Source organism: Gambusia affinis, linkage group LG03, assembly GCF_019740435.1.
Source record: "Gambusia affinis linkage group LG03, SWU_Gaff_1.0, whole genome shotgun sequence".
NCBI classification, from domain to species: domain Eukaryota; kingdom Metazoa; phylum Chordata; class Actinopteri; order Cyprinodontiformes; family Poeciliidae; genus Gambusia; species Gambusia affinis.
This window is the reverse complement of record NC_057870.1, coordinates 13,207,647-13,219,767: the sequence shown is the minus strand read 5'-3', so window position 1 is coordinate 13,219,767 and position 12,121 is coordinate 13,207,647. Positions and strand designations below refer to the sequence as shown.

At 41.3% G+C, this 12,121-nt stretch overlaps 1 protein-coding gene across 1 annotated transcript in view; it reads right to left on the bottom strand.

The window, feature by feature from the left end:
* The window catches only part of bin3 (bridging integrator 3), a 34,247-nt gene that overhangs the window by 2,311 nt on the left and 19,815 nt on the right, over positions 1-12,121 (bottom strand). The window contains exons 6-8 of the mRNA XM_044111165.1: positions 10,623-10,663; positions 4,891-5,032; positions 3,010-3,144 (exon numbers count right to left, since the gene is read on the bottom strand). Of these exons, the coding sequence (XP_043967100.1) occupies positions 3,010-3,144; positions 4,891-5,032; positions 10,623-10,663 (318 nt within the window). The remainder of the gene's footprint in view (positions 1-3,009; positions 3,145-4,890; positions 5,033-10,622; positions 10,664-12,121) is intronic.

The following is a 12,121-nucleotide window of genomic DNA, read 5'->3' as shown; positions in this document are numbered from 1 at the left end:
CACTTGAGTGGATAGTGACCCTGCTTTTCTCTCCCGATCCGAACAAGAGATGGAGTGTTCACTGAAAGCTTTCTTGACACTTCCCACCCCTGCTTCTTCCCCTTAGTGCATGAGTCAGGCTCCCTGGAGAGTTGCTTTGATGATTAATAGACTTTAATCACATTACAGGACTCCAAGAAGAGTAGGCAGAGACTAAAAGTACTGGGAAATGAAACCCCCTTGAAACCCACAAGCATATCTCAATATTTATTCAAACAGCAATGCAAACAATGCCACGCTCTTGAGGGGACGCGCGAGGCGTCCGTGGAACAGCAAAGATTTTCCGCTGCAGAACAAAACAACTGGACCGACCAGGATAATGAGACGGGGAGGGGAGATTTACTTACTAAATCGAATTATTTGTTGACTCAGAAGTTTGTCAGAAGTATAATAAGGATTTCAGGCCAGAAGCAATAATGTCAGGTTTCTCAACCACTTTACACAAGCTCTTTTAAGTGCTCAGTCTGAAAGACATTGCCTGTTTACACCAATATGTGCCACCTAAACCACATGAGTGGGCTCTAAGTATTGGGTTACTGCTGTTTGTAGGGGTAAAACGGATACACTTTTTTCCCCCAAAAGTGACTTGTTGAAAGGGCCATCGGAAATGTCCAGAAGAACGGTGATGATAATGTACACCAGATCACTGTGCCCTCCGTGTCCAAAGCCACTATTTCACTGCTGGGAGGAAGCACGGCCACACACACCTGCAGCTACTTATGAACAAAGAGGAAAAGCAGAAAATTAACCAAAAATGCAATAGAGACGGGGAGATATATAGTTTAGAGTGAATGAGCAAAATAAAATACTGGGCCAGAAATTTGTCATCCTGCCATAATGAGGAACCCAAAAGTCAGAAATAGGACCGAGGTTGTTAATTTTGCTCGTAGCACTTCCTCTCTACAGCTGGTTTTTCTGATGGCTCCAATAAATGCTGTGTTTACATTTCAGAAAATTGTTGAATACAATCACTGTGAACTATTTGGCAGCACAGCTTCCCTGCCTGATATGTACGTTTTAGTGGGAATCCCACCTACATGCAGCTGTGTGATACATTTGTATCCAAGGATGAATTACAAAATACACTTTATTGCCCTGCATGTCTCAGATGTCTCCCTGTTTTAATGTGCCTGATTCAGCTGACTGCAGGTCAGCAAACGCCTGATCATCATCCATCAATTGAAATCAGCTGGGCTGAAGCAAGGAAACACCTAAAACATGGAGGGCCGTGTGCTTTGAGGACTAGGGATGGGAAACTTGCTCCTAAACTGTGCTGCGTTGGCTGCTGCTAATAAAGTTTTTAAAGGTTTCAAAACCACTAAGCATAAAGTTTCCTCTAGTTTAACGTCCTCTTACTGAGACACCAGAGAAAGTAAAAGAGTGACCTCAGTTTTTTGTTTTTTTTTTCCTCTGGTTTTGACCCAGCCGTGTAAATCACAGAGTAGCGCTCTTGTTGATATACACTTCCAATCAAATGGCTGCAACAAGGTTACTACACTTTACTTATACTTGCAATAAAAACACATTGCACTGTTGAAAGGAGGAGCACCACCCAGCTCTGTTGGTAAGGTAACGCTGTTTAAAAGCTGCAGCTGGTAAAGTGTTGAGCAGCTGGGCCGACCGAATGACCTCGCTAACATGAGCCTGGTTTCAGAAACCAGAACGACAATCAGCTATAATATTCTGCAATAGGAATAGTTACGTCAAAGTCACTGCTAAACTTAACAGGTGTTTAGTCTAATTGTTTTATGTTTTTAACGTAAGTCCAAGTAGCAAAATCAAATTGGCAGAATCAAATATTATAGATAAATTAATTGGAATGGTAATTGAAAAACTAACTTTTTGAGGTTTTTTGGTGTGAAGTCAGGGTGTGTGTGAACCTTTTCATACAATTATCATGACACCGTATTTAAAAAAAATTGAAATCAAATTTTATTTCTCATGTATTCACTAAATGCATAAAAACTAAGATCTTCAAGTTTCAGTCTCTAAATGCAACAGCCAACAGGACATACCTTAAAATATTTTGATTTTACTAAAAATCAAACAAAGAATAATCCTAAATGTTGCATTTATAATGGAAAAAAAACAATCTGAATTTGGTAAATGAGAATCCTCAGGTCAAACCATAAAACAGAAACCTGTATGAGCCTGATGAGTTGATTTTAACTCAAGGTTATTGTCCTGTGAGAAGCTCAGACCGGCCTGTGCCTACGATGAATCCAGAGAAAATCACTGGATAAGACTTGTTACAGTGAAGTTGATGTTCACAACAAAAGCAGCCTTTGTGCCTTTATCTGACACAGCAGGGAGGAAGAAAAGAGCATGGCTCAGGATCAAGTCCACTTATCATCCTCTGGAGAGTGCTGTTCTTCATGGCTAGGGTCACAAACAGATTCTTACTAAATATATATAGAAAAAAAAACCACAGCAGGTAAATATGTTTGAATTTAATCCCAGTCATTTGTATGTCTAGTTCTGTTGGAGACAGTTCGATGTTACATTTGCAAGTTCAAAGTGCATCGGCAAACTCCTTAATTGACAATAAGTCACAGATAATCTAATCTGCTAATTAGGAGTGTGCCAGTGACTGTCCCAAAGAGGAAATGACATGGGCCAAGCAGGTCTGTGTCGGCTGGATGGGGTGGGGGTGGCGGGTGGGGACGCGGCGGCGCTAACTTCAGACACTCAGCTGCTTAAAGACGAGCTCCAGGTTGGAGGAAGGCCTGCAGGACTGCAGCGGAGCCAGACAGACGAGGCCTTCCTCAAAGCAGTGTGGGCCGTCACTGGGGGGTTAATCACATTAGAACCACAGGGAGGGAGACAGACTGCCTGCGTTAAACACACCCTTCATCAGTGACTATATCCACTGTTAACAGCTCCCTGCTGACAGGGCGTGTCTGCGGCTGCGAGAGAGAGAGAGAGAGAGAGAGCCTTCATCTCTCTGCGATTCTGGGGAAGTCTGCTAACCTGTGCCCGGATGAGAGCCTCAAAGCTGGGCTGGAAGTAGTCGATGCGACTCTGGTAGAATTTGGGCATCTCATCCAGCAGCTGCTTGTTCTTGGCCTCAAAGTCCTCCTTGACTGGTCGCAGCTCATCTTTTGCCTGGAGTGTGGAAGAAAACCAAGAAAAGAAGAGAGAAAAGTACACGTCACATATAACCTGCCTTAAATGTAGAAAACTCAAGGTTCTTGAACCTTTTAAAAAAAAATGTTTTCCAGACTCAAACTCCCAGAGTTTGAAGTCCTTTCTTGCTTGATTTCTTATTTTTAAATTTTAATCAGGTTTATTTGTATAGCACATTTCAGCACATCATAAAAAGATCTTACACTCATCAATCATCAAACAAGCAACGAACATTACATCTTGTCAAATGCCATCATCAAGTAAACACACATCAAATATGTTGATCAATGTTTCACTAACCAAGGACAGCTCTAAACAAGTGGTTTTTTAGTTTTGATGTAAATGAAGTCAGTGTTTCAGCTGTTTTGCCATTTTCTGGAAGTTTGTTCCAGATTTGTGGTGCATAGAAGCTGAATGCTGCTTCTCCATGTTTGGTTTTGGTTCTGGGGATGCAGAGCAGACAAGCACCAAAGAACCTGAGTGGTCTGAAAGGTTGTTACAACACCAGCAGGTATTTAATGTATTTTAGTAGTAAGCCATTCATTTTTATTCTATAAATGAAAATGCTAACTGTGAATGAAAAGCAAATATTTCTAGAGTATCCAGGTTTTATATATTGAGCCTCAAACACCAAACGTTTTATAAAATGGATGGATGTGTAGAAGAGTCAGTGAATGAATGCATTTCCAGAGTTTTCCAGATTGTTTATGAGCCCTTAAAATGGCACACTGTTATTATTTACTCTCTCAGGAAGACATATACAGTTCCAGATAACCAAAACTAAAACCCACTCTGACACGAGTTAGATCTGAGTAAATCCATTACTTGAGCTACCATCAGGGATGTTTTTCTTATTGTTATGAAATATATTTGCCTAATTCCCACGGAGATGCAGTGCAAAAAAGGCTGTAATCACGACCACAGTGAGGAGGAGTGGGTAATGTGGGCAGACTTGGCTGTGAGTGGACTCCAGCACCACTGATCTCTGTGTGAATGTATTAGTGGGTAGTCTGCTGTAGGCATAGAGTTCTGGAATGCACAATGAATAATTGTGAGAGGGTGAGAACTTTTATTAAGGGGGTTAGGGGGAAGTTGCAATAATCATACACTAACATATTGTTTATGTGAAAGCATTATGATAAGCACCTCTTGCCCCGGTTTTATTCTGCCACATATGTTCGCTGAAATGGCCAACAAAACGCAGAGCGAGGATCATTTCTTTAAGTGCGCACGGATTCAAAGGACAGGGATGTTGGGCCTCTTCAAGGCTTTGTACCCCTGACAGAGCTTTTCTCAGAGTGTGTGGGTGGCTCACCATGTGAGGATGTGTTAGAGGCAATAGCATAGGCAGCGCTGCAACATTATCTGTGAATGTGCACGCTTCTGTAATGGCCTCGCGGTGCGTGCATGTGTGTGTCTACAATCCTCAATTACGTAGATGTGCAGCAGTGCCTTTTTTCATTTTTTTTTTCAAAAAGGCACAACTTGCGAGAGCCTGGCAGCTTGCGTGGGTGAAAGAGTGCACATGTACGGTATGCATGTGCTAAACTACTTTATTCATATCCAGTCAGCATTTCTTTTTTTTTTTTTTACGCCTATGATGCTCCGTTCTCAGGACACATAAACAAATGAGAGCAGGTGAACCCTCCTCCTCCTCCTCCTGCTCCTGAAGTTAGAGCGAGACGTTTAGAGCGCTGACGTGTGCGGCAATACCAAACAAAGTACCTGACAAAGTTTGACAATAGCTGGCCCCGTTTTCTCTTTCTCCTCGTACTTCTCCACTTTGGATTGCAGGCGCTTGTAGTCCTGCAGAGCCTGCTCCCGGCGCTTCACCGCCATGTTGAGGCTCGGGAAGACGCCGCTGTACCTGAAACGACATCCACGGACAGACAGATGAAGCGATACTCGTAGTAAAACCAATTCCCAGACTGTGATGGGGGGGGGAGAAAAGATAGCTGAACTTACTGAAACACAGTGAAAGTGTATTGGATCATAAAAGCCGCTGTGATTTAATAAAATGGCTCTACTCAACATCTTATTGTAGAGGTGCTCTCCATCCCCCAGAGGACGGCTCAGCATTAAGCTTCCTCTCATCTATTATCTAATTACTATAGTTCAGGGTGGCATGAAACAATTCATTTTGTGACAATTATCATATTTCAAATGAAAATACATTCTTGCAACAAGAATCCTGGTCTTGTGCACTAAAAATAGGAAAACATTCATCTGTAACTTAGCAACAGGAGTCTGAGCTTCATCCTGGGACTTGTTGCACTGGTTTTGTGGCTGCTTTTAATGGGAGACGGGAATACTGTACACAAATATATTATCACGTATGATAATATTTTATGCAAAAATGTAAACTTTAAACATTTTGTTCGCATTTTCTTTACTTTAGAAGGTATAAATTATCCAGATGTAAGTGCAGTCTAAAATGACAACAAAGTGGGAAATGATTTGAAATTAGCCCAAAAACAATCTGAGCAAAGGAGGCGTGGAGGATTACTATTACAGGTGCTGATTACACATGAGTCAGAAGTAAAAACAGTCGTAATGAAAAATTTAGATAAACCTATTCTGAATGAGTCATTTAAAGTGCTTCATCAGCTGTGTAGGCACACTACTACAACCGCTTTTTTAACGTCAGCCATTAGGTGTAGCGTTATTAGCTGCAAAACGTGTGGGCTCCATGATTTACGTTGCTCTCCATGCCAACCCTTGCCCTGCTATGTGTGGCAGATCAGGGAACCACCGAGACCGTGCATACGGATTGTGAAATCCTAGATTAAAGTTCTGTCTGGTGCTGCACCTTAATAGAGGCGGCCTGGTTAAAAGGGGGAAGGCGCTGAGGATCTCTTCCAAACAAGCAGGGATTGTTTCCGACAGGAAGTGAAGCAAGGAGTGGTCTAGTAGTGTTTGGGTGACATCACACAGCCCAGCCCAGCCCCGCGGCCCACGCTCTACCGCTATTTATAAAATCCCACTTTGGCCCAGTTTATGGCAGGGGTGGAAGCCGATCCTCGAGTCTACTATCTGCTCCAGCGTACACATACTTCAAGTGCCAGGGGATTATGTAACTGGCCTCAAGGCACGAGTGCTTTCCAACGTAGTTCTTGTGGTTGATGACAAAGCAGCAGCACACTAACTTCTCCATGACACGAAGGCTAATAGAATATCCCCCCAGCGCAGCTCACCTGCTGCCCTTTTCTTCTGCCAAACATAAACAGGCCAGGAAGGGACAGTGCTGCTGTCAGCACTCAGAAACTTCACCTCACTACTGTCAAAGTCACCATAAAGGAGAAAAAATAAAATTTATTATAAGCAGATGATCACTCAAGCATTCCTCTTCTTCCTATCCCAGATGCTAATGAAAAAGTGTTTACAGAGACCAGGGTGTTCAACCTGGGGGTCTAGAGCCAAAGGTGGTTCTTTATGGGAGTGTCTCAATAAATTAGGGCATCAATTAATGACCGATTAATCGATTAATGTGCTAGACAAGCAGGGTAGGACACAAAAAGTATCTGCTAAAGAAGAGGACCAATCACAAAGGGCTGTATTAAGGTGCAATAATGAAAAGTTCAGTGGACGGAAACAATGCAGCAGAAAAACAGAGTTAAACGCAGGCTGGAGAAGATCGTGAAGCAAAGAAATAATATAATTTTTTTTTCCACAATAGAGGAAATGCTTACTCAAAAGCAATTTTGATTTTCGTTTGGTAAAGTCTTTTGTGGTTATATTTTTTTATAACCCTCAAAAATTGTGTTTTTTAACCGTAGAACAAGCTAATTTGATATATAGCGTTTCCCTCGATGTCCCTGTCTTGGCTGAGCAGCTACTGGTCAACCACGCAAAGTCTGCGTAGCATTCTTTCTCGATGGCTGTCGGGCTGGATGCTGCACGGGGGCCAAGGGCATGCCACGATGCATGTGACAGGTCAGGCTGTGGTGAACAGGCTGAATGGAAATAGCTTATAGACCGGAGTGTGTTTAAGAGCAGCTGCCAATCCACAGGCAGGCCAGTCTGATGTGTCAGCCAAGCCCAAGTCTGGTCTAGACTCCCTCGGTCTGGAAGGCCGGGTGTCCCTGTTGACTTTCACCATCACATAACTCAACTCTACTAACGTAGAGAAGACATAGAAATTGGCTGAAAATATAATACAGCTGCTTTCTATGTCTGTCATTGGGCAGAATATGGTATAACAATGTTGAGAGCAATAAACCATGGGGAGGTGTGCACAGCCTTCACAATCCAAACAGGTTGACTTCGCTCTTGTTCCTATAATTTAGTTGCTTGTTTCATTGATACATTTTATTTTCAGAAAGAAAAACCTTTGCAAAAACAAGACAATGACTTTTGGAACTAGAAATGTTTGGTGTTTAATTAACAAAAATAAAGGCTACATTAAAAAAGGACTCCTTGAAACATTATAGTCCATATGTTGAGGAAATTACAATATTGTGAAAGTGCTTGCCACCTTAAATAATTTTAAGTTTTTTAAGTTTTTTTTGACATATTTACATGTTTGAGATCACCATCAAACAAAATATTGCATAAAGATGACCTAAATACAAAATTCAGAATTTTCAATTAAAAACTTCTTTATTTAAGGGGAAGAAGCTATCCAAACCAACCTTGCTCTCTGGAAAAAGGTAAATCAAGAATGAAATCTGATTAAATTAAATTTTTTAGAAAGCTGAGCTCGGCTCATAGGATAAACTCTGGCCTGGTTGTTACCTGGCATGCATACATTTAAATATAATCTTCCTGAAAGATTTAAAACAGCATCACATCATCTGGAAAAAATGTTATAAAGCCCTTTCTGAGATTTAAGGAAGCCAGAAACTGAGAGCCACAGTCCGCAACTAGAGAAAACATTAAAGAAAGACGAAATCTGTAAAGCACAACACTTTTTCACAAAACAGTATTTACACAGCGCAAAGGGCTTTTCAAAATAGAGATTCAATTTCCATCCAGAACTATCTAATCAAATCAATCCAAACACGTGGACAGATTTTAAGTCATTACATACATACTAATTTTATCCCACTTACAATGCAATACTCTAATTTAGTTTATAATACCAACAAGGAAAAAAGTTTTTTCATCAGAGGACGGTTAGCCGATGTCATTGAGTCACTGACATCGAGCTGTGAAACAATCTCTCATAGTGTGCAAGCATGCGGCGACAGTGGAAAGAAACTCTTTTAGGACAACTTCAGCTGTTTTGGCTCTTTTAGTGGCTTAATTTAAAAGAACAACACAGCTAACAGATAAGATCTGAAACCAGTAGCGAAATCTGTTAGATATCTAGAACAGATCTACACATCTATTTCTATAAGCAATAGATCTAGAAATATTGAATTAAAGACATAAAAGCTAAAGTGGAGAATCAAAAGCACCATCAGTGGTTCCAGGCTCACGTAACCCAAAGCACTGCATTTAGAGAAAAAATTATCTGCTTTGCTTATTCTCACATTTTGTTCACTTGAACTTAGAAAACTCACAAAAAAATTTTGTTCAGTGACGATCTTCATAAATAAGGAAATTAGAAACTTTACAGTCATAAAAATTCAACAAGTCCAGCCAGAATTGAATCTCTGCCCCTCAGCTGTCAGGCAAGGGCCATGAAGTCCCTTTGGCTTTAGCCCTTAGACCTGCATCAGGAGCGCTCTTCCTCTGATAGAGACGGGTGGTGCAGGGTTTTTTGCTTTTTTTTGTTCAGTCCAAGCTCAACCCAGGTCAAAGGTCTCAAAACAGGCCTGACTTCTGTCTCGCCCAAAACAACAACAGAACAAAAAGGCTACGTTAGGGAGCCCTAGATAACACAAATGCCTCCATGCCCACGCACCCCCCCCACACCCACATAAACACAGTGATGTCACTTAGTGACCCTATTGAGTGGATGAAACTCACAAGCAGCACCGAAGGAAAGAAGAGAGCGGCTGATGGTGGAGGAGAGTTGTTTTCACATTTGTTTTCTGTGCACTTCACCAGACTAAAGGATAAAGGATGGATGCCAAAAGCTTAAATAGCAGTTACAGAAGGACAATGTTGAGTAAACTAACACACACACACACACGCACACACACACAACTAAGTGAGAGTCTTCCATTAATTTTACAATCGTCCTTTCAGAATTTTGCCAGTTGTATTTAGAATGCCACAAGATCACAAGCAAGAATATTTAGAGACAAGTAAACAAAAAAATTAACGAAGCACTAATGGAATCCTAATGGAAGTTTAACGCACAACAAGGTTCGTGTCTTAGCTTCTTCTATGGACAACACCATTATAAATTAATGAGTAGAAATGCTGTCTTTTAGGGAGGCTAAAAATTAAAACGGGGAGGTCAGCTCAGCTTGGCAGTGAAACTAAAACTTGCTTCCACCGCTCTATTTTAGAATCATGTTAAAGCACAAGTTCCTCAGCACCCCCACCCTCGAAAATCTGGGCTGCTGTCTGTGTGCTTGTGTGTGTGAGAGAGTGTGTGCTGTCCTGAGACAGTTCTCTTCCTCAACCAATCCACGGCTCTGGGCCCAGGAAGCTGGGCCTGTGCCATATTCTGAGCCTACCCACACGTCCGCCTGCCGCCCACCAGGAAGAGGAAATTAGAACCATTCCATCCTGTCATTGCTCCGCCGCCGGAGCACATGAGGGAGAGAGGGATAAACGCACACTGACACCAACCTAACCCTGTCGTGTTTTCGCAGAGTGTTCACTTCATATAGGTGATTTCCCCCCGCCCCCCAACTCACTCTCAAAGTGACAGCTTTATGGGGGGAGAAAGGTCAACAAAAAACACTGCTGCAGAAAGATTCTGCTTTTGTCCTCTTAGCACATGTTTAATATCAGGGGAGGAGCAAACAGGAGGAAGCGATTCCTTAACTAGCAGGCCGGAAGTTGGGTGTGATAGCCCAGCCACTCCTTTCAGTGACTTTGCTTTGCATTTGTGTGCGTGCACATGTGTGAAAGTAAGCAGAGGGAGCTTTACGAGATGGAATAGCACTCACGGCATCTCAAATGGGGGCGAATATTAGGAATGGGAACCAAATAAACTTTCTTCCAGACACATTCTGACCACAGCAGCTCTGCTCATTTTTACAATCTGTGTAGTTAGACTGAAGACCTTCCTGTGATATTGCATAACAGCAATACTTTCAACATTGGAAGAATTGGGTTTAACCAATAAAAATGTTTATGGTGCTCATCTTAAATGACCCACAGTGGTGAATACGTTATGAGAAATAAGCCACAAGATGAAACCCGACCTGCCTAATAACGCTTTTAAAAAAACTTGTTTTTAATAACATCTTGTAAAACAATCATTTTGTTCAGCCACTCAAACCAAATGTTACACAAATTCCCTTTTTGGTCCTGAGCTAGAAAACGAAAACCTGAAAGCACTTATACAAGAAAAAAAAAAAAAAACAAATAGAAAAATTAAGAGTAACCCTTACTTTTTTAGAGGGTCTATGACGGTCTTCTGAATCTGGTTAACCTGGAATAAAAAGGACACTATTAGGATTAAACACGCCAAGCATAGAACATAATTCATTGTCAATTTGCATTATATCAGAAGATATTTTTAATGTAAAAACTCCAGTCGCATTTCCAAAGTTGTCTGTGATTTTTAACTCATTTTAAAGGTGTGAATATAAAAAAATATATACAGTAGATGAAAGGATAGTCTAAAAGCTGGTGAACAGATGGATGATAGAAAAATGGATTTGTGAGCGGGAACTTGATGGGTGGGAAAATTGATGAATGGAGGGGGTACTCCATCAATCAATGGAGTACCCCCATTGATGAATGGCGGTACTCCATCATCTACCCATTAATGGATGGGTAGATGATGTGCAAATGCTATGAAAGCATGAATGAACGAATGAATGAATGAATGGTCAAAAAAATGAAAATACATTAATCCCAGAAAGCCATCTTTTTCTATACCCTACACTTCCCTATATCTATCCAGATCTAGAAAATACTTAAACTACATTCCAGACATTTTAGGCCACATAAGAACCCTGAACCAAAGACCCAAAGAGCTTCTACATTTTTTTTCTAATTAGTGGCAAAGTAACAATACAACACAAACACCAATAATTATGTATAGTTCAAAATGAGCAAACAGGAAAAAAAAAAAAAGGGAAAAAAGGGGAGGAGGGCTGGCAAAGAAACTTTCATGACGTTGACTCTTTTTATTGTACGCAAGCCCTGAGGAGAAATCCCTGAATATTCATCGAGTCTGCGATACAAAAGGATGGAACTGTCAGGGGACGGACATGAAAGCAAAGCCCAACTGATTTGAAATCCTGTGCAGGGTGGGCTGCCTTACAAGATGAAAGTTCTTAACAAACAAACATTTTAACAATAACAGTTTATATTTTCAAGCATTCTCCTTCTGGTTGTCAGAACCGACAGGGGAAGGAAGGAGAGGTTGGGGGTGTTAAATGGAAGTAAACGAATAACACATTATGAGGCCTCTAAGCTGAAAACCCAAGTCTCATCGATAGAAGTTGGTGCGCAATTAATGAAGTTTTAGCGTCATTTACATTGCAGACATAAAACGACTACAAGAAAAGCCAGCATAACGGCGCAGTGCCAGCAAGACAACCAACTCAAGTGATGAGCATGCTGTTGAGAGTGAAAAGGGGTTTAAAGGGAGAAACGCGGAATGACAGCTGCATGAGAACAATGATCCGCTACAGTAATCATATGTTCGCTTTCTATTGGCAGGACAGTCAATCACACAGCAGCAAGGAAGCAAGATCAGAGCTGCGCTTTGTGAAAGTGCCCTGACCATCTCTGAGAAAACACAACACTCACTGCTTCACACAGGCACATTTCCAACTACAAAATGGTTGATGGTGGTTTGAGGGAAAACAGAGAACCAATAACAAATAAGTACATGGGAATTCACATTTTCTTTGTTTTACATATTCACATCCCCAGC